At 52.6% G+C, this 21,125-nt stretch overlaps 4 protein-coding genes across 4 annotated transcripts; 2 read left to right on the plus strand and 2 right to left on the minus strand.

Moving 5' to 3' along the window:
* Positions 1-1,353: 1,353 nt before the first annotated feature.
* CSF1 (Macrophage colony-stimulating factor 1 receptor) lies at positions 1,354-11,676 on the minus strand. Its single transcript, XM_062880716.1, has 3 exons — positions 11,366-11,676; positions 11,267-11,302; positions 1,354-11,206 (listed from the first exon to the last, which is right to left on the minus strand). The coding sequence occupies exons 1-3, from the start codon at positions 11,401-11,403 to the stop codon at positions 1,486-1,488; spliced, it is 9,795 nt and encodes a 3,264-aa protein (XP_062729435.1). The 5' UTR covers positions 11,404-11,676; the 3' UTR covers positions 1,354-1,485.
* A 171-nt stretch (positions 11,677-11,847) lies between these two features.
* Positions 11,848-14,259, plus strand: QC761_602670 (uncharacterized protein). The gene is made up of 4 exons (XM_062880715.1): positions 11,848-12,142; positions 12,229-12,246; positions 12,307-13,447; positions 13,500-14,259. The coding sequence occupies exons 1-4, from the start codon at positions 12,057-12,059 to the stop codon at positions 14,043-14,045; spliced, it is 1,791 nt and encodes a 596-aa protein (XP_062729436.1). The 5' UTR covers positions 11,848-12,056; the 3' UTR covers positions 14,046-14,259.
* Positions 14,260-15,400: 1,141 nt separating this feature from the next.
* EFT2 (translation elongation factor 2) lies at positions 15,401-18,950 on the plus strand. Its single transcript, XM_062880714.1, has 5 exons — positions 15,401-15,713; positions 15,913-15,944; positions 16,017-16,265; positions 16,332-18,562; positions 18,621-18,950. The coding sequence occupies exons 1-5, from the start codon at positions 15,706-15,708 to the stop codon at positions 18,636-18,638; spliced, it is 2,538 nt and encodes an 845-aa protein (XP_062729437.1). The 5' UTR covers positions 15,401-15,705; the 3' UTR covers positions 18,639-18,950.
* A 472-nt stretch (positions 18,951-19,422) lies between these two features.
* On the minus strand, positions 19,423-20,633 carry QC761_602655 (uncharacterized protein). The gene is made up of 2 exons (XM_062880713.1): positions 20,234-20,633; positions 19,423-20,183 (listed from the first exon to the last, which is right to left on the minus strand). Exons 1-2 carry the CDS (start codon positions 20,349-20,351, stop codon positions 19,615-19,617), a joined length of 687 nt encoding a protein of 228 aa, XP_062729438.1. The 5' UTR covers positions 20,352-20,633; the 3' UTR covers positions 19,423-19,614.
* Positions 20,634-21,125: the final 492 nt, after the last annotated feature.

The raw sequence follows: 21,125 nt of genomic DNA on the forward strand, positions 1-21,125 counted from the left end.
CAGCATTCTGTCCAATTATTGGTGTACACACTGCGACAAGCGATTCACCACAAACTCGAACTATCAGAGACATATCCGAGGCACCGCACTGTGTAAAGCAGCTGGCGCGCAGGTCAGAAACCTCGACAAGCATCGTGATTAGCCATCTGACATAAGAATCATGACGGTGAGAGCTAATCACGCTTTCTAACACTGCGGGGCTGGCAGCCCCGCAGTGTGATGGATTCATAAGTCCGGAAATCATCCCTAGATCTCGACATGCATCACCACCAACAGAGCATCCTTGACCTGCAATCCTCTCCAACGTCCTCTCCAAGGGTCTCGTCGCGAAGAGGATACCTCTAGGTTTTCTTGGTTTGGGTGTTGGACGAGGAGGAAGGGTTTTGCAGATGCCTCAGTGCTGGGCTGGTGTATGTCGGGATCTGGGGGTGTATCTGATTGATTATTGTATTGAGTGAGGTCTCTTATGGATGGCCACACTTTTATTCAACTTAAGTGTGGCTACAAGCTTGACTGTGGTGCGAGGCAGCGATGAGCCAACTCAGCCCAGATGGAGACAACCTACGGAAGAGATGAATCCAACACAATCGGTACATGGGACAGCTAGGAAAGACTAGCCTTCACTACTATGTTTTCTTTTCTTGTTATCAAATAAAGTTCCTGACTGGCTTCTGTTTCCGACCGTGTGTGGTCGTGGTGTCCCTTAAAATAAATAGGTCTCAATGGTGGCATCCATCCAACTGGACATTTCCATCTCTAGCCCAGCCAAGCTTCGAGAAAGGTAAAGTTGTCAAGCTCCTCTCCGTATCCGCCCTCAACATAAAAGATGTGCAAGCACAAACCAACTCTCCTGCCATCTCCAAGACAGCAAAAGCCCTACCAGCCCCCAACGCAAAAACCACCGGCCCCCTTGTCTCAAACCCCCTTTCCAGCTAACGTCGACCATTCATGAGTGTCATTTCCGCATTTATTTTCACCCAGCAAGAGTTGTATGTAGTACTAAGATGGTATACGTGTTCATCTTGCTGCGGGGGTGCTGGAGTTCGAATCTCGGTTCGAGCACTTACCAGTAATATTTGTTGTAAAATCTTCGGGTTTCCGTAGTCAGCTTTGAGCTAGTGAGCTTTTGGCTTTTTTGCAGGACTGAATTTTTGTCGGAATCATATGAGAATGAATGCCCATGGCCTATTTTCCTTGATGAGAAGATGGGTTTTCGTGTGGATGGTTAGAGGTAGCGGTGATGATGTGTGGTTGGTTGGTGTTGGTGGTCGAGCACATCAGAGGTTTGGGGTTCTATATCGCACACCACATCCTCCAGATTGACAATCAGCATCATCCAAACACCGATAGCTTGTCAAAACACATTGTTGAATTTTTCCAAAAAAGAATTGTAACTTTGTTGTTATGATATTCTCCGCGACCATATATATGTACCATCCTGTCCTATACTATGCTGTTATTTTATTAACTGCCTCTCAATCATCATCAACTGCTCCCCAAAATCCCCTCATACGCATCCTCCACCTCTCCCGCCAGCTCCAACAAAGCAACAATCACAATCTGATGCACCAAGTTCGGGAGCCTCTCCCTGTGCAACCCAATCCACTCCAGCGGCGGCGTCGCCTCCCCCATATCCCTCAGCTGCGGCGTCTCAATCACCGGCTCCTCCAACGCCCGGTACTCATACTTGCTCATCGGTACCTGGACCTCCGCCGTGATCTTCTCCGTCTGCTCACCTTCCCCTTCCTTTCCTTTGCCTTTTGTCTTGTCTTCTGTCACCTTGATGCCCGCTACACTTGGCAGCTCCCTCCCCCATGTCTGCGCGAGAGTCTTGGCGTGATTAGCCCACATGCCTCTGATGTAGGAAATCCGGCTGTAGTTCCAGCCGACTTCGACCTTGCCCTCGAAAGCCGATTTGAAGATATAGTCTATTTGCTTGGGGGTCGCGATGGCTTGCCAGGTTTGCATCACCGCCTCGACTTGCGGAACCTTGAGGATGGTGCCTCCTCGTGACCCAGTAGCGCTATTAACGACATCCTCAACCGAGAGCTCAGAGAGCGTCTTTGGGGAAGTCGTGTTCCGTACACCCGCCAACCCAATCCTCAACTGCCCAAGCGTCAACCCCAATATCGAATGGATCCTCCCTTCACCTACACTCGCCGCAAACCTTGCCTGAGCATTGAGCGCCTCCATCTTGAACACCTGATGATCCGAGAACGTGCTGGGGAAAACGCCCAGGTTGACAGCCCTCAACGTCACCACCACATCAGTGTCAAGAGAAATCGGACTCTTGCTCACCGCACTCTCAGGATCATTCCTGTGTGGCGACCCTGCTCCCCCATTTTGCGCATTACTCAACCTCTTCACCACCCCTTCCACGCCTTCCACTCGCCTCCGTTTCATGTACCTCTCCACCTCCTTCAGCCCAACCTCAAATCCTTCCCTTCTTTCTTTTACTAGTCTCTGAATAGCCTGCCACATCGCCACCCCCTGTGCCGCCGAACTCGTAGTGCCAAAGACTTGAACTGCTTCTCCGTCAAAGATGGCGACAAGCCTATCACCCGTCCCGTCTTTGCTTCTGCGAACGTTGTACATCAAGAACTCGAGCTGTCTCACGTCCGCGACGAGGAAGGCCTGGTAGTCAAATGCCGCTTTCACTCTCAGTTGGCTGAACCCGACCGAAGCTTGAATCATAGGCGTCTCGTTCAACGCTTGCTCCCGTTGCGGCCACTCAATGCTCGTCCGGAGCTTGAAGTCTTGAAGGGTGACAAACCCAGACATCCTCCCCGTAGACTCAATCCCAATCATCTTGAACCCAAGGCAGAGGTTTTGCTCCCAGTCCGACGTCTTTTTGCTAGAAACCCAAAAGTCATTGATCGAAAAGGTCGACTTCCCCAACGCCTGTCCCAAATCAACGTTGATCTTCAGTGCCGTGATACTGATACTCGCCGTCCAGGGAAACGCCGCCGTCCGAGCCACCTGCTGATACCGCTGAACAAGATGCCCCTGCGACGTCTCCGTAGCAAGCTTAGCAATCGGTGAAGAAGCAGCATCCGCCATTGGATTCTCCAGCACCTCCCTCGGTAGCCAAATCTCCCTAAACAGCAAAAAGTCCTGGAGCTGCTTCGCATTGACCGAGACCTCCATGGGACTGACTTTGAGAATCGCCGAAACTCCGCTCGTGCCACTGACATGCCTACTGTTCAACAGCGAGAGCACAATCGACTGCACCTTGAAGCTCCCCGTCGGCTCGCGAGAGTAGACATGCTTGACAGAAGCCTGCAGGTTGGTGAACGCGCCCGACAAGGCAAAGAAGTTCCCGTGGTCGATCGAGCGGACCGTGTTGGCGGTGAAGTAGACATCCTCAAAGCTCGCCGTAGCAGCCACCTGAGCAATAGGATGACAGCTCAGCGAAAACTCCTGCTTGCAGATCCTCAACCCAAGGTTGAGTTTCATCCGCCCCAACACAGCCGTAGGGTCTGCCGTGAGGATACTATCCTCCTCGACAAGCTTGACCTTGGCCGCGATGTTCTCCGCCTGTGACTGCGCAGCACTCGGTTGTTTCTTGCGATCATTCTCCCTGCTGCTAACGACATGCTTGATGCTATTGCTGATATCAACAATCAGCGGCACCACCGACGGCGAAAGAATATTCGTCGACGGATCCAACTTCACCTCCGCATGAAGCGACGGATCATCCCTCGCATTATCCCTATACTCCACCTTCCACGCCAGCCCAGGAGATCTCAACACGGTGCTCCCCGCTGTTATCCCATCATGACCCTGCCGTGTCCCCGGCCTCACAGCAACCCTCGTCGCACTCACAATATCATCCGGCGCCTTCTTCCCACTCAAATGCACCACCGCCCCCGCAAAATCGGCATCCACCAGCAACGACTCGATCCTCTTTTTCCCAAAAATACTACTACCAGTCTTCCTCTCATTCACTTCTTGCGTCCTGTGAGGCGAAACCGGCTCCGAACTACCCATCCTCTTGTTTACAACCGGATTCCAATTCTGCGACGCCCTCTGCACATTCCTAAGGCTCAAACTAATCGAATCATTCAGCTTAGCCGCCGGAATAATACACCCACTCGTCAGCCTCAAGTCCAAGCTCTTCCCAACCGCCTGGAAAGCCAACCTCCTCGCCTCTGCCGTAGAGACATACGCCAGCTTGAAAATAATCTCCGGCAACAATGCCGAATTCGGCGATCTGACCTTCTTGTCTTGCTGGGCAGGGCTGACCATCTGCAGCTGCAAATTCTCAATCGTCAACCTCGCCGAGTTCCTCGTCCTCGTCCCAAACTCGATCCGTTCAAGCGACAAAACAAGATCCTCCTTATCATCATCCTCTATCATCTCCAGCTCACCACCACCAACCAACCAAGCAACCAGAATATCCTGCATCTCAAAAGTATAAGTAACACTCGAGAAAAACGCATCAATAATATCTCCCCCTTCTTCCTCCCCCTCCTCCTCACCCCGCGCTTTTCCCTGTCCATCATTAATCATAATCCTCGGTCTCGACTGCCTCAACTTTTTCAAATACTCCAGCTCCTTGCTCGTGTCAAGATCCTTGATCTTATCCCCCATGTACCCCAAAACATCAACAACAGTCGACACCGTCTCAGGCGAGAGCTCAATCCGAAACCCATCACTCTTGACATTAAAAAACCTCCTCTCCTCCTCCTCCCCATTTTCTCCCCGTTGCGAACTCCCCGTCACCACCGCCCCAAAAGCCACACTCCCACAACTCCTCATACCACCATCCCCCCCATCATCCCGTCCCTTCCTAATCTCAAACCTCACCCCCCTCAAGTTAACATCAAACTGCGGATGACTCAACGTAGGCCCGTGCCCGTCCACCCGGTTGTTAACCCCCACATGAACCCTATCAAGCCTAAACAGCACATTCGCCACCACCGGTTCCTTCTCCGACGGCAGAGGACTATTCCCAAACACCTCCAACCCCGCAAACGTGAGGTTGGTCGAGTAAGCCATTATCGTCTCGGTCTTCTTGTCCTTGTTAAGCGGTTTATCCTGCTGCTGGTGGTGGCCAACAACGTCATCGACATGCTCTCGTATAACCCTCCCCTGCTGCTGCAACTCACCAACAGCATTGGAGATCTCAGGCCTGTTGAGCGCAGAAAGGAGGCTGTACACAGCCGACGCATCAAGCTGCACCAGTTCCACAGACGAGTACACGCTGATCGCGTGCTCGCCCGGTTCAATGTGGCTTATTATCCTCCCGCTCGCGGGCGGGATCTGAAGGAGCGAGATGCTGCGGGCTACATTGTTGACCTTGACTTGGATGTCGTGCTGGTTTTCCTTGATGTCAAAGTCAAAGATGAGCTCCTTGCCAAAGTCGGCTGCCATGGCGGCTCTGGAGACGGTGCCGTGGATGGTGTATGTGAGGGAGCGAAGGAGGGGCACGGTGATGGTGTATTGGTCCATAAAGAGCGCGGCGTTGGCCTTGAAGGCGGATAATCGGTCTGCCATCTTCTTCTTCGGGGGTGAAGGGTTTCTGGGTGAGGGGGGGAGGAGTTGGTCTTTTAGTTTGTACAGCTGTGCAAACTCGTCGCGGACTAGCAAGTCGAGGACTTCTGCGAGGGTGACGGGGTCTTGTCTGATTGTCAGGTTCATGTACTGGTTGCTTGCCGTTGTCTTGATCGTGTGGGAATCGGTGGTTTGCGTTGCTTGGAGCTCGTGCGAGACGAATACACTCGGCTGTTCGAGCACCAGCTTGGCAAGCTTCTGGTGATGGCTGCGAAGACTGGAGGACACAGAGTCGCAGCTCAGAATACCGTTCGTGTTCAATGTATTGTCGGCTTTTCTCGTAGCCAATACTGAAATCTTGGCCCCGTTGCTGAAAGACGATGAGTAGAGGTTGACAGCTTCCAAGATGAGAGAGCCATGGTCGAGAGACAGGACGCAGTGAACTGTCTGTCTCTGAACCTTGACGGGTGTCTTTGGTCTAGGTGAATTCTCTGGCTCAGGCTCCGGTTCCGGTTTGCTTTGCATCTTCTTGGCCATCCTCAAGATACTGCTCGCCAGTTCGCAAAGCTCCCAGTTCAAGCTGACGGCAGCATCCTCGCAGTGAACATTGACGAGTACGGCAGGCTGGTCACCCGCCTGGTTCTGAAGAGCAGGTTTGACCTGCAGTCTCGTCGTAAGATCCACCAGCGTAACAGCATTCTGCTTCGGTCCCGGATTCAAAGCAACTTGAAACTGCTTGATCCTCGCAACAGCCATCACCGGCTTGTCCGAACCCCCATTACTCTGCGCCTTCGCCGGCGGTCCAAAAACAATATTCAATAGCACGCTTTCGGAAACATTCTCCAAATCCCAACTCCTCCACTTCTCAAAAGCCGACACCACCTCCTGCCTGAGCTGGGCCGATGCTTTCGTTAGCGGCGCAAAACAGTCCATCTTGATCTGCTCCCCTATTGACGGAGCCAAAACCGACCAAGTCTGGCGAAGACGCATGATCAGTTTCCAAGAATCATACGTTCTCAAATGTTGAGATGCCGAGCGAAGCACCGATGAAGGCCGTATGAGAAACGAAGGATCTTGAATATTCTTGCCGGAAGAAACAAGCCGTCGAACCAGATTCTGAGACCTTACACCCTCTTGTGACGACACCTCAGCAAACACCTTCCCCAGGTCAGTCCCCAGAACACCGGCGCGGTGAATCAACGAGGCCATATAATCAACCTTCTCAGACGAAGTACTGCTCTGGATATTCCCAATCTCAACATCAAGATAAGAGACATCCTTGGTCCCCATCGCCGCCGCCACATTGTCGATGCGAGCCATCGCAGCTGCCTGGGCCCCCGCCATGTCCTGATACCGCTCAGTGGCAGAAACAGCAGCCGAATCCAGACGAATGTGGAAAGAAGTCCGAGCCTCTTTCGACTCGGGTTTGAACGCATCCTTCCACGTTGTTTCCGTCCGGGAGGTAAGCACCAGCTTCGAAAGCGCAACATCATACTGGTCCTGCTCGTCCATAGGCTGCTCAATGGAGTTCGGATCAGACGAATTAACAAGCCGCAAGTTGGCATGTGGCAGCTTGACCAATATATCACCAATACGTCCCTTCAAATGCTGATCCTTCTGCATGTCCAAAACCTCCTGAACAGAGCTGATTTGCATAGCGTCAAGAATAACATCAGGATCAACAGGCTGCAGAGCCCCCAGCAGCGTCGCGACATGCCGCAATGATGTTGGGTTGCAAAAAGCCGTCAAGCCATTGGGGAACTCAACAAGAACACCAGTGTACGGTAACTCTTCGATGAGTTGACTAGGATCGATATCTCCAAGATTAAAGTCTGACGAGTCAAAATCATCGTCGTCATCGTCCGCCTCTATGCTCTGTAGCAGCACCTCCTTATGGCTTGGCTTGACGTTCTCAAGCGGAAAGTACGGCGCAAAATACTGGCTGGAAAATGCAACCGTATTGTGAACCACGTCTTGACGCTGTTGGCTATCCTCTGGAGCGCTGTAAAAGGCAGAATGGCGAGTTGAGGGTGAAAGTTCTCGTTCATGCAACGACCCCCGGCCACCAAACCGGTGACGGACAGGAGATCGGAGATACTGGTCTGACTGTTTCCCTAATCCACTTGGCCACGGCGAGCTTGCAGGCTTCAGAATACTGCTCTGCCCCGAACTGGCAATAGATAGGAAGGAGGATTTGTGCCGTAAGCCTCGGGATCGCCTCGATGTCCCCCTAGAGTTGAGAGATGCCCTATCATCCCCTCCAACGTCTGCTATTGTCAGTGGCAAGGGGACAGGCGGCACGCTCTGAGACGGAGGGTCAACCGGCTCAGGTACAAAATCATCCGTGAACCCAGGCAACACGAGAAAAGGCGTTCGATGAGTACGCTGATCGTGGCGACGAATGAGCTCCTGTTGAAGTCTCCGCTCCTCAGAAAAGTTCGCCTTTCGCCCTATCATGGCGAGCCGTACACTGGTTTCCACAAGTGCATCCGTCTCTACTGGATGTTGAGGGCGTGTCTTGTATCGTGTTGCTGATTCTGCATTGACACAGGATAGCTTGACATCCGGGATCTTAACATTGGCCCGCTTGGAGTAATGTGACCCAGCCCAGTCGTTGAAGTTTACATCGATCAGGCCAGTGGAAAGAAGAAAGGCAGCTTCCTCAACGTGGATCCAAATCCGCACTGATTCCACAAACACCCGGAGAAAGGTGACATCGTAGACGACAATCGAGGAGAGTATGATGAGGGCGTTCTCTTCGTCGTCCAAGCAGAACACGAAGGCCTTGCCTGCACTGACTAGTGTTGTCAGGAACTCTGCTGTACACTCGCCAGTGACTGCCCCCACAGAAAGATCCCAGTTGCACATGTAGGTGGGCTCGGCTGGAGGCAGCCCGAATAGGCGATGGCCATAGACTGTGATCCCATCCACAAAGAGCTGGGTGCTTGACGTTGCGCTGATGGGTGTTTCTGCCCCTGACTCTGTATTCCCCAAGGATAGGTTGAGCGGTGCAAGAGTCAGTTCCATATCCATGTAGTAATTAGTAAACCGCAGATCGAGGGCAAGGTTTGCTGTGTCGATCTGGATGTGCCGCTGGCATGAGTAGAGATTTACAGGAAGCAAAATCTTCGGGTCATCCGCTCTTATGCTGAGGATGACGTCAAGGTCGTTCGTCTTCTTAGGCGGCGGCTTGTTGGCCAGCTCAGCACTTGGATCGTTGGCTTTCAAACGTAGCATATCTTGATACTCCTCCAACGTCTTGAAATGGACATCTTCACCAAAATAATTGTCCTTGAGGACAAGCATGTAACGAACCAGAAACCCATGCAGCTGAGCGACCGGCGACTGCCCAGAGATATTCAGGACGATGGTGTCAATGTTAGATGGAGAAGTAGTTGCGTTGTAGTGATAGGCGCCATCGATGACCAGATTTTCCAGATGCCCAACCTCTTTTGACGTGAGAAACGGCGCTTGTGTATTCCACGGTGGCACGTGCAAATCGACTGATGCATTTTCTGCACGAATGTCGAAGGGGATGGCATTCTTGCTGGGCCTGAAGGTATCAATCGGCACAGATGTCACGCATCGAAGCAGTGGGCTCGATATTATGAGGAATGTGTTGTCATCGAGGTCCGTCGGGCTGTTGATAATATTGGCATCGTTGAGATTCAGGAAAATGCGGACGTTTTGGAGCTGGAGGTTGAGATGGTACCTGAATGGGGTGAATACCATGTAGTCAGGTGGAGGCCCAGTTGTCCAGTCATCTACTAGGTCGGTGAGAAGAAATATGTGATCCCGCAAAAGGAAGAGCGATAGGTCATCACTGGCAATGTTGAAGTGCCATTGCCGAAGAGAATTCCAGCGCAATGGGGTGGACAAATCACAAGATATTCTCTGCCTACCCGATTTCCATAACACCTCGTGATTTATGCTGCTCGATATCTCGGTACTGGGAAAGTCGACATTGAGCGAGTTGCTATATCCGGAGCTCCCAGCTGTCATGTCCATGGAATAAGTCACAGTCGTATTGACCGGGGCTTTGATGTCAAGCCAGCCATATGGTCGCTGGTGGACCTCAGCGGCCTGATCAGACTTCTTGGATCGAGCGCGAGACTTGCGAGTTTCGTTGGCGCGTGTATTGTTATTGGGGTCTGGCTCCTTGCCCTTCCATCTCCAATTTTTCGATTCCTCCCTGACGGGAATGCGGATATTGGTGGTGTCCTCAAGTTCGAGGTAGAACTTGAACTGCGTCGGCACGCGATACGCACCGGGGACAAGATGCGGTGTTGGAACAGCATCCTTGCAGAGGCTGGGTACAAAGATGCGCTGAAGTTCCGCACGATGTCTGTCTGCCCATGGCCCATAGTTCACAGAGCCACCGTTTATTGATAGTTTGATGGCCCATGCTGGGGGCTCGTCACCATTGATGTTGGACAGCAACTCTTGGGCTTTCTCCGCCGCTGAAGCTGTCATGGGCTGCACAAGTCCTGGGACATCCCAGTATATCATCAAGGTGGCTTCTGGACTATCCAAAAGGGTGGGCACCGCAGCATACTCGATGGACGACCACCTGGACTTGTGATCCTCCGCCTCTTCGGAAAGGTAACGTGACAGCCCTTGCCAGTGACCACTTCCAGGCACTTGGCTTGCAGCGGTCCCGATACCTCTGCTTGATGGAGAGAAGGACTCAACAGACTTGTTCCAAAATGGTATAAAGCCCCTGAGACCCTCCCGTAGTCGACTCCTTTGACCTCGCAAGAATGAACGCTTTTTCGGCGAAGACAAGGACCCCTGGGCACTCTGTTTCTCTCGTTCGGCACGGTTGACTTGATCCTCCTTGAAATCTGGATTTTCCTTCATCTCGATCACGGGGTGTTTGAACTTCAGCCGGAAGCATTGTCGGTACGGGTCAGTCGTATCAGTCTCGGTGGCCGTAGCATCGATTTCGCCTGAGAAAGACTCGGTCTTGACAATCAATACCGCCGTGGTATTCTCATTACCCATGACCATCGCCGCTCCTTTGCATTTCAAGTGAATTGGCAAGGTCTGCAAAAAGAGTGGTATGTCATCCACTCCGCTCGGGCTGCTGCTTTCCTCATCCCTGCCTGTATTAGAAGCAGACGATAGGAAGCTGTCGCGCCTTTTCTCTTGAGTGTCCGATCGGTCGTTCTGGGCGGTGAAGCGTCCTGCTGATGGGCTTCTGGACGCACTTGACCGTCGCGATCGGCGTCGGCGTAAACGAGAGGGCGGACCAGCCGGCACATCTTTATCGCCCAATCCATGATGTACCTCATCCACCAACTTCTCGGAGTTTGAAAGACCAGCTACTATCGAGTCGTAGGCCGGGCTCCGATTGTATATAAACCACTCCAAGCCACGGAGCGAGACTACAACACGGCACGGTGTCCTCTTTGTGTGTTCGTCGGAAGCAACATCTTGCTTGTTTCCCTTGCCCTTTGCCTTCCCAATCTCCACATGTCGGACCCTTCGTAGCCAGTATGCCCATGTGATGTGTCCATTCTGGACTAGAATCGTCTCGTTATTGCCGTGATATCGAAAACCGGTGAAGAAGATGCGTCCAGCGAGCAAGGATATTTGGAGCGCCTGTATATCGATATAGATTCGGTATTGGTGCCATGTGTACGTTCGTATCCCCCACGAGACAATCGACGCGAAGACCCTGTTGAAGTAGAGCAAGGAGAATGTTGATCTTTTGCTGGGTGGTAAGCATCACATGCCTATATGGGCTCCTAATGCATCGCCCACTTACAAGACACCACAAGCTATCAGGATCCCGCAAAATTGCCTGCCAACAAGCCATTAGTCGATATATTCATGCTAAACCAGTCTTATGAAACCAAGAGCTTACGCATTGAAGGCAGTTTCATTGCTGAACCAGCCCGACATATTGGTGAGTTGATGGTGGCTTCGTCTCGCCACGGGCGCCGCGTTGCTGTTGAACCCCTTTCAGGCCGTATGCGCCGCTCCCCATTCCGCCGTAAGAAAGTGGAAAGGTAAAGTCAAATTCTATCGCATGTCAAAAGAAATATTCCGCGCGACCCAAAACTCCGGTAGCAAAAGACAAAAAATGTATGGAGCTTGTATTGCAAGAGCAATCCGGCTCAGTTGTAATTGGAAAGCTTCAGACACGGACCAGAAGTGCTGTCGCGACACTATCGATAGGGGGTAGAGAGACTGTGCGTCACTGAAAGCAGGTTGCCGGCGGGCATCCCACTCTCAAGAACCCGGCAGGCAACTTGCGCAACAATTTTGTTCCCTACCGGCGCGTGGGTGGAAGGTACTTTGATACGTACCTAGCGCTGTAACACTCCAACCAAGTGCGCGGGACCACCCCAGTTGCCTCTGCGGCGCTGTTTGGAGCTTCTGGCCCGGAGGATCGTCGTCATCTCAACCGCCTCCAACACAACCACACAACGTCGTTATCTGGGAGTTTTGTGCTCCACCACCATGCACTTCGCACCTTTGAAGGCTGCTTTTCCCACCGGTTGATCCCGGTATTTGCTTACATTTCCCACGTCTGTCCAGCACCCATCGTGACAATGGGGGGCTCAGGTCAGAAGTTCGAGACCATCACAACTGTGGTTGCTGGTGTCGCGTCCATTATCGCGACCTTGTTGTCTATTGTGTATGGCTCCCTCTAGCTTCTGTGTCTTGCCCCTGGTCAAGGCTCTCCACTAGTATGTCCCGTTAACTGACTCGTTTGCTGAACAGATCGATATGGCTGCAGACGTGAGTCCATACCCAAGTGTGACATCAACCATAACACGAATCCCAGTAACAGCGAAATAGTAAGAATTACCGGAAGCCGTTGCTACAACGCTATGTCGTCCGCATCCTCCTTATGGTCCCCATTTACTCCATTGCTTCGTGGTCCAGCATGGTCTCGCGAACAGCCGCCGACATACTAGACCCGATACGAGATATCTACGAGGCCTTCACGATCTACACCTTTTTCCAGCTCTTGATCAACTACCTTAGTGGTGAGAGGGCACTGATTATCATGACACATGGTCGGAAGCCTGTTCACCACGTATGGCCCCTGAACCATGTGCTACCTCCCTTCGACATATCTGACCCGCATACCTTTCTCGCCATCAAACGCGGTATTCTACAGTATGCCTGGCTCAAGCCTTTGCTTGCACTAGCAACGGTCATCATGAAGGCTACTGGGACATTCCACGAAGGTAGAATTCAACTCGACTCGGGATACCTTTGGAGCGGTCTTATCTACAACGCCAGTGTGACTATCAGTCTGTATGCTCTGGGCCTCTTCTGGGTCTGCATGAATGACGATCTCAAGCCTTTCCGGCCGATGCCCAAGTTCTTGTGCGTCAAGCTTGTGATTTTTGCCTCGTATTGGCAAGGCTTTGCCTTGTCGATATTGGTTTGGCTCGGTGTCATCCCAGAGGGCGCCGACAAGTCTTCAGAGAGTATGGCTGCTGCCATTCAGGATTTTTTGATATGCATCGAGATGCCGGCCTTTGCCATCGCTCACTGGTATGCCTTTTCGTGGCACGATTTTGCCGACAACAGGATCTCTTCGGCAAGAATGCCTGTACTGTATGCTGCGAGAGATGCTTTTGGAATCCGCGACCTCATTCAGGACTCCAAGGAGACATTCTCAGGAGACAAATACGGCTATCGAGTCTTTGATTCTGGGGACAAGATCATGGCCCACGAAGCCTCTCGATCACGACTGGCTCGCATCAAGGAAGGCATGCGCTATGAAAGGGGAGGCAAGGGCAAATACTGGATTCCGAGGCCTGATGAGATCAACCAGACGACACCTCTGCTCAGTAACAACGGCGGGCCAAGTCGTCGAAACGGGTCTCAGTCACCACATACCAACAATCTAGATGAGTTGATACTTGATCCAGATGAAGAAGCTCTCTACAACAGTGCCAGAAAGCTTGAGTTTGGGGATTGGAACGTAGGTGGCGTCTCTGCTCACATGACGGTTTCCGTTACTGATCATGATTTAGTACCCGGTCATCACAGCAAATCAGCCAGCAAGTGAGAGGTACCGGTCGCCGTTCCCCAGCCCATATCAACAAAGCCCCTCACGACGTACACCCGATGGTAGCTTTTACCAGCGCTCTTCCACAAGCTCGGTTCCTTCGTTGAATTCAAATGCGGCACTAGACCGCAGAAAGAAGCAAGCACCAGAAGGACCACAAGCTGGTATCGATGACAAGAAAGGAAAGAACAAGGCCAAGAGGTCCAGCTCAACTGGAGTTGGTGGTGCTGATCCACTCGAAATTGCCTATGGTCCAACAATAGGAACGCACAAAGAGATTACCGAGGACGACTTTAACGTTGATGTCGAAAGCGGCTTGCACAAACCACAAGATCATGAGTTTGTTGAGCCTCATCCTACGCCTCCTCCACGGGAGGATGACGAGAGCCCGATCAATGAGGAACGTGGACAATGGGAACGGAGTGATGGTGATGGTGCAGATGACAGCCACAAAAGCCCCCAGTATGCAACTGGGAGCGAAGAGGAGTTCCAGAATGTCTGGGGACGGTGATTGAAGTTGTTGATTTTGCCACCTTTGAGCATTCATCGAGGTTCTTTTTAGATACCCGCCTTGAAGATGAATCAGGTTTTATGTACACGGTTATGGATGTCTGGGTTAGTCTGAGCATTACATGGAGTTGGTGGCGGCGAGGGCATGGTTTGCGAGCGTATCTTTACACACTGCTGTGGAATAATAACACAGAGTTACTTTTCAAACGTCTTTGGACCATAGGTCAAGGGCTTGCTTGACCTCAAGGTGTTTACGTTGCCCCCCGGTGTAATGTGAACCGTGACGTCTAACAGGCACTGGCTAGATAATCTAGCCTGCGGCAAGTGGCAAATCCGGCAATCCGAGCCAAGCCACTTGTAGCTTGGAATTCAAGCTCTTTGGGCAGCGATCCAGATCCACATGAGGTTCGTGAAAGCACGGTTCAGCTGAAGCTCAGCTTTACTTGTGCTCAGAAGCTCATGAGCTCTCATTCAACCTCATCATCGAGGAATGGACACGGTGGGTGTAACCATGTCCTGTACAGTATACCTAGGTACCCTGTTAAAACCGAGATGCAACTTTGTATCCATATCAGCCAGAGGTTCGAACTTCACGGCTCCACCGGTTTTTTTTTTAATTGTTTCTTCCTCCTTGCCTAGGCGCCGTTGATAAGGCCAGCGTTAACCCCGCAGTTTCCGTTATGCCCATGGCATGGTCCCACTAACCGGTGCAACCCGTGTGAGAAAAAAAATCAACAGGCCACAATGTAGTGTGACATTTTGTGGTTTCGGTGTCTGGCGCTAGCGGTGTTTGATGCGAAACGAGCTGCCAAAAACATTGAACAATTGGAGCCCCAACGGCGAGAGGTGGCTGGCAAAAGGGCGAGCTTCGCAGTTCCTTCACCTTGATTTGCGAGCTTCCTGGACGTTGCTGTTGCAATGTGGTCTGTGCTTTTTGGCCATCCTCGAAAGAAAAGAGGGGCCTCATCCCTACCTATTTGGACGTAAGCGGGGTCTAAGCTCCGAGAGCACCTCAAAGCAAGTGCTTGTTGCTGGAAATAAAATAGGTCGAGGTTTGAAGAAATTATAAGCCCTCGAGACAGGGTCGAGTAGAAGAAAATAAGACATCAAATCCATCAGCCAACTGATATATTATCCTCAAGGTATGCATAACAATATCCATCTATGCCTGTCTGCCTGCTGCTGCCGCGGGGGTTCTCTTTTTTTTTTGGCCGGATTGGCGAGGGGAAAGAGAGAGAGGAGGGGGAGGGGCAAAACAGGGCTTGACCCTCCCATGTCAGTTGCATCAGCCGACGCACAAGTGGCAGGGGGCCAATGGAGGGGCACCAAATCCACCAAATCGATATCATCGAGCCCCACCAATTGTTACCCCTCCACCTTCCCCTCCCCATCGCCTTTTTTTCAACTTTTTCTCTCCCTCACAGCAGGCTTCGCATCCCACCGGCTCTGCTTTCTCAACCCTCTCTGTTTTTTTCGTTAGCTGTCGGTCTGGGGCTGATAGCTGATCCACTGAAGCAGGACTACGGTACCCTGGTTAGCCGACTCTCGGGTTTGCTCGACCAACTTTAGGGAAGAAAATTTCTCTGCTCGCGGAGTTTCTTCACCTCGACACCATCAACCAAAAAACCCATTTCTAGGAGGTACTCGTCAATACCGCCAAGATGGTCAAGTAAGTGCCTCTTCACGCCGCCGTACACCTCTGCTCGTCTCTGGCGCTTCGAGGGCTCGTTGTCGATGACCTCTTTGTCCGACGGCATCGATGCGCGCGCCCAGGTTACCCCGCCCGGAGATAGCAACAAGACTGAGCAGAGGTGTTGCACGACAACACGTAGGTGATGGCGAGGATGTTAACCATGGTCCTTCTGCAGCTTCACTATCGACGAGATCCGTGCCTTGATGGGTAAGTCTTCCTCTCTTCGTCGCTGAGCATGTCGGCGCCATCTCGAGATATCATGCTGACCCTCCGCTCCAGACAAGCCCACGAACGTGCGCAACATGTCCGTCATTGCGCACGTCGATCACGGCAAGTCCACCCTGACCGACTCTCTGCTGGCCAAGGCTGGTATTATCTCCTCCGGAAAGGCCGGTGAGGCTCGTGCGACAGATACCAGAGCCGACGAGCAAGAACGTGGTATCACCATCAAGTCCACTGCCATCTCCCTGTATGGTACTCTTCCCGAGGAGGAGGATCTCAAGGACATTGTTGGCCAGAAGACCGACGGTTAGTAATCATCCATCAGTTTTGCTTGCTGGTTAGGGCTGCGAAATGCTGACTCTCGATTCACAGGCAAGGATTTCTTGATCAACTTGATCGACTCGCCCGGTCACGTTGATTTCTCTTCCGAAGTCACTGCCGCTCTCCGTGTCACTGATGGTGCTCTCGTCGTCGTCGACACCGTCGAGGGTGTGTGCGTCCAGACCGAGACTGTGCTTCGCCAGGCTCTCGGTGAGCGCATCAAGCCCGTTATCATCATCAACAAGGTCGATCGCGCTCTTCTTGAGCTCCAGGTCTCTAAGGAGGATCTTTACCAGTCCTTCTCCCGTACCATCGAGTCCGTCAACGTCATCATCTCCACCTACTTCGACAAGTCGCTCGGTGATGTCCAGGTCTACCCCGACAAGGGCACCGTCGCCTTCGGTTCCGGTCTTCACGGCTGGGCTTTCACCATCCGTCAGTTCGCTACCCGTTACGCCAAGAAGTTCGGTGTCGACCGCAACAAGATGATGGAGCGTCTCTGGGGCGACAACTACTTCAACCCCAAGACCAAGAAGTGGACCAAGAACGGCACTGCTGACGGTGGTGCTCAGCTCGAGCGCGCTTTCTGCCAGTTCATCTTGGACCCCATCTTCAAGATCTTCGCCGCTGTCATGAACTTCAAGAAGGACGAGGTTACCACCCTCCTCGAGAAGCTCAACCTCAAGCTCACTGTCGATGACCGTGAGAAGGAGGGCAAGCAGCTCCTCAAGGCTGTCATGCGCACTTTCCTTCCCGCTGCTGACTGCTTGTTGGAGATGATGATTCTTCACCTTCCTTCCCCCGTCACCGCCCAGAAGTACCGTGTCGAGACTCTCTACGAGGGTCCCGCTGATGATGAGGCTGCCGTCGGTATCCGTGACTGCGACCCCAAGGGTCCTCTCATGCTTTACGTCTCCAAGATGGTTCCCACTTCCGATAAGGGTCGTTTCTACGCTTTCGGTCGTGTCTTCTCCGGTACCGTCCGCTCTGGTCTCAAGGTCCGCATCCAGGGCCCCAACTACACCCCCGGCAAGAAGGAGGATCTCTTCATCAAGGCCATTCAGCGCACCGTCCTCATGATGGGTGGCAAGGTCGAGCCTATCGATGATATGCCCGCTGGTAACATTGTCGGCTTGGTTGGTGTTGATCAGTTCTTGCTCAAGTCTGGTACCCTCACCACCATCGACACCGCCCACAACCTCAAGGTCATGAAGTTCTCCGTCTCCCCCGTCGTGCAGCGCTCCGTCCAGGTCAAGAACGCCCAGGATCTTCCCAAGCTTGTCGAAGGTCTCAAGCGTCTCTCCAAGTCCGACCCTTGCGTCCTAACCATGACCAACGAGTCCGGTGAGCACGTCGTTGCTGGTGCTGGTGAGCTCCATCTCGAGATTTGCTTGAAGGATCTCGAGGAGGACCACGCTGGTGTCCCTCTCATCATCTCCGACCCCGTCGTCCAGTACCGTGAGTCCGTCACTGCCAAGTCCAGCATGACTGCTCTCTCCAAGTCCCCCAACAAGCACAACCGTCTCTACATGGTTGCTGAGCCCATTGAGGAGGAGCTTTCCGGTGCTATCGAGGCCGGCCGCATCAACCCCCGTGATGATTTCAAGGCCCGTGCCCGTGTCCTTGCCGATGACTTCGGCTGGGATGTCACCGATGCCCGCAAGATCTGGGCTTTCGGTCCCGATGGCAACGGTGCCAACTTGCTCGTCGACCAGACCAAGGCCGTCCAATACCTCAACGAAATCAAGGACTCCGTCGTCTCTGGTTTCCAGTGGGCCACCCGTGAGGGTCCCGTTGCTGAGGAGCCCATGCGCAGCATCCGCTTCAACATCCTCGATGTTACCCTCCACGCCGATGCTATCCATCGTGGTGGTGGCCAGGTTATCCCTACTGCTCGTCGTGTCCTGTACGCTTCTGCTCTTCTTGCCGAGCCCTGCCTTCTCGAGCCCGTCTTCTTGGTCGAGATTCAGGTCCCCGAGCAGGCCATGGGCGGTGTCTACGGTGTCCTTACCCGCCGCAGAGGTCACGTCTTCGCCGAGGAGCAGCGCCCCGGCACTCCTCTCTTTAACATCAAGGCCTACCTCCCAGTCATGGAGTCCTTCGGTTTCAACGCCGATCTCCGCCAGGGTACTTCCGGCCAGGCTTTCCCCCAGTCCGTCTTCGACCATTGGCAACAGTTCCCCGGTGGCAACCCCATCGATGCCACCTCCAAGGCCGGTCAGCTCGTCCAGACCATGCGCAAGCGCAAGGGTCTCAAGGTCGAGGTTCCCGGTGTCGACAACGTGAGTTTTATTCTTTACATTATGATGAGCGCAACAGTCTTGCTAACAATGTATACAGTACTACGACAAGCTTTAAATGGTGCCTGCCGATTGGCATATGACCTCTTTCCCTGTGTACTCAGCGTGATGAAAAGTTGGGGCGCACGGTTAATGTCTGGCGGTTACGACCCTGGGCGTGGAGGAGCAAAAACTAGGAAGGACGGTGGTGCGAAAAGGCAATTTCATAGAAAGTTGATGGCACCAGATTTTTCCTTGCTATACTTTTGCTTTGGGCCTGTTTTAAGTTACGTAAATATGAATTACTGGCATTGACAAAGAATTGTGTTATATCATGGTGCCTAGATGTGAAGTGTCTCTTGTCATTTCTTGAAGACTTTGGTTGGAAGACAAAGCGGTTGGGCAATATGTTGACCTAACAGTTTGTTCTTTTCTTATGCCAGGCCAAGTCTCCCCTTATCATGTCTGCTCCCTGCCAACTCTATCACATACGACCATAACCAGCTACAAATGCGGCATCCCGTCCGCTTTGCCCTTGTCAAATAGTTGAGTGCCGAATCAGTACTCAGGTGGGTGACCACTGGGGAATCCTCGGTGTTGTATGTTTCTTTTTCTTTTTTCCCCTTACATCATATTATACGACCATGCCAAAGATGACTTGCCTGTCAACTATGAACAGGATTAGTGTCTCGGCATGTATTCTTTTGCCTTTCTTGTTGGTCGTTTTAGTGAACTCTCGCTCTATGTAGGTTGCTTTATCGTGCATCGATCCTGCAGGAGTCTCCCTTGGGTCTGAAGGAAAGCATAGAAAGAACAAATTTATCCCTAATGATTATCACAACGGGAACATGATCGGTTTTTGGTCTTTGTCCATTTCATTTTCTTTCTCTTTTCCGTTAATCGCAAAAATAGGGTATCGAACACGATTATTAATACACACAGCTTTTTCCCATCCTGACCCCCTCCCCCCCTCTTTCTCCCCTGTCCCATTCCTCTAACCATCTCTCCCCCCACCAACCAACCCCCTCAACAGCTATATTCGCTACGCACCACCTTTATTTCCCCCCAACCAACCTCTCCACCTTTTCCAGAAGTATCTTGCTCTCCCTTCCGAGTCTCATCTTGCCGTTCTTGTCCGGCCTCTTGGCCTTGTCCATTTGCCTTTTCCACTTTTCTCTCTGCTTGATCCTGTCTTCGCGTTCCCTTTGCCTCCGGGCAAATTCGGCGTTGCGGGCTTCCTGCTTTGCCTTGAGTTCAGCCGCTTTGGCGAGTTCTTTTTCGTAGTAGTCGGGTTTGCGCTGCTTTTGGTTTTTGCCGCGGGAGCGGTCCCCGTTGTTGCGTTTGGGGAGAGGGGGAAAGTCAGGAGCGTTGGCGTTGGGGTTGGGGGGTTCGTCGGTTGTGAGGAGGTGAAGGCGGTCGGGGTGGAGGTCTGGCTCGGGAGCTGGGCCAGTTTGGGAGGGTGAGTTGGGTGTTGGTTCGGAGGGCGCGCCTGCTGGATGGATTATGGGAGAGGGTGGGAGCTCGGGGAGGGCGGGGGTGGGTTCGGAGGCGTGGGCGGCTTTGATTTTGGAGTATTTTTTTTTAATTTTAGCTTTGGTGATGAGGTCTTTTTTGATTTTGGTCACTAAGAGATGGTTAGTATAAGGGCGGCGCAAGACCATTGGGGTGGCATACCCTTGCGCTTCCAGGCGCCGTCGGGGAGGTTGTCGGGGCCTACTCGGAAGCCCTGGCGGGGTTTCTTTGTGAACTTGTCGGCGGCGTCGTCGTCTTCATTGGGGCGCTTGGGTGCCATTCTTGGGGTTGGTGTGATGTTGGGGTGTGTGGGTTGAATGAAGCTCGATCTACGATTGACGATACTTGGAGCTGGTGGTGGAGGGACTTTTTTGCCAGAAGATTCGCGATAAGCGCGTTATCCGGACTTGGCAGTTTGGGCGGTGAAGCAATTAAAGGTGGGTCGAGTTGTGCAATGGAACGCCAGATGCGCTAATGCTCGAGGTTCGGTTAGTCACAGCCAACACATCCATCTTCCTTTGTACTGCCGGGTATCAATCAACACTGATCAGGCGCACCAAAGAATTTGGAGATGGCGCAGAGGCACGGCAGATACGGGCTGTTTTTTCCTTTCACCAAAAGAGCTCGGGTTTCAGACACAGGGCGAGGGTGACAAGCCGGCCAGAAAGATCCATGCTGACACTGACTGGCACCTTGAACGGCATTTGACGGATGTGCTCCGACATGCTACCAGAAGTGGCGATGACGCACATTGGTTCTGGACAATCTGTTGACCAACCACCTGGCGTTCGCTTTCTCGCTGTTTTCCCTCACTCATCAGCAGCCACGAGAGCCAACGGGTCTTGCTTGGTCGGACCTAAGACAAGTGCAGTCACGACAATCCACGGGGCATCGGGCATGCCAGCGCCACCACAAAAAGAAACCACATGAAGGTACCCGGCATTGTTCGTGGACATCGCTAACCCCCACTGAGCAGCGGAGTACTTAAACCGCCCACAGAAGCCCAGTCCTGGTCTAGCGTCCCCTGATGTGACCTGCCGTCACTATGAGGATC

This window comes from Podospora bellae-mahoneyi, chromosome 6 (assembly GCF_035222275.1).
Source record: "Podospora bellae-mahoneyi strain CBS 112042 chromosome 6, whole genome shotgun sequence".
Taxonomy (NCBI): Eukaryota; Fungi; Ascomycota; class Sordariomycetes; order Sordariales; family Podosporaceae; genus Podospora; species Podospora bellae-mahoneyi.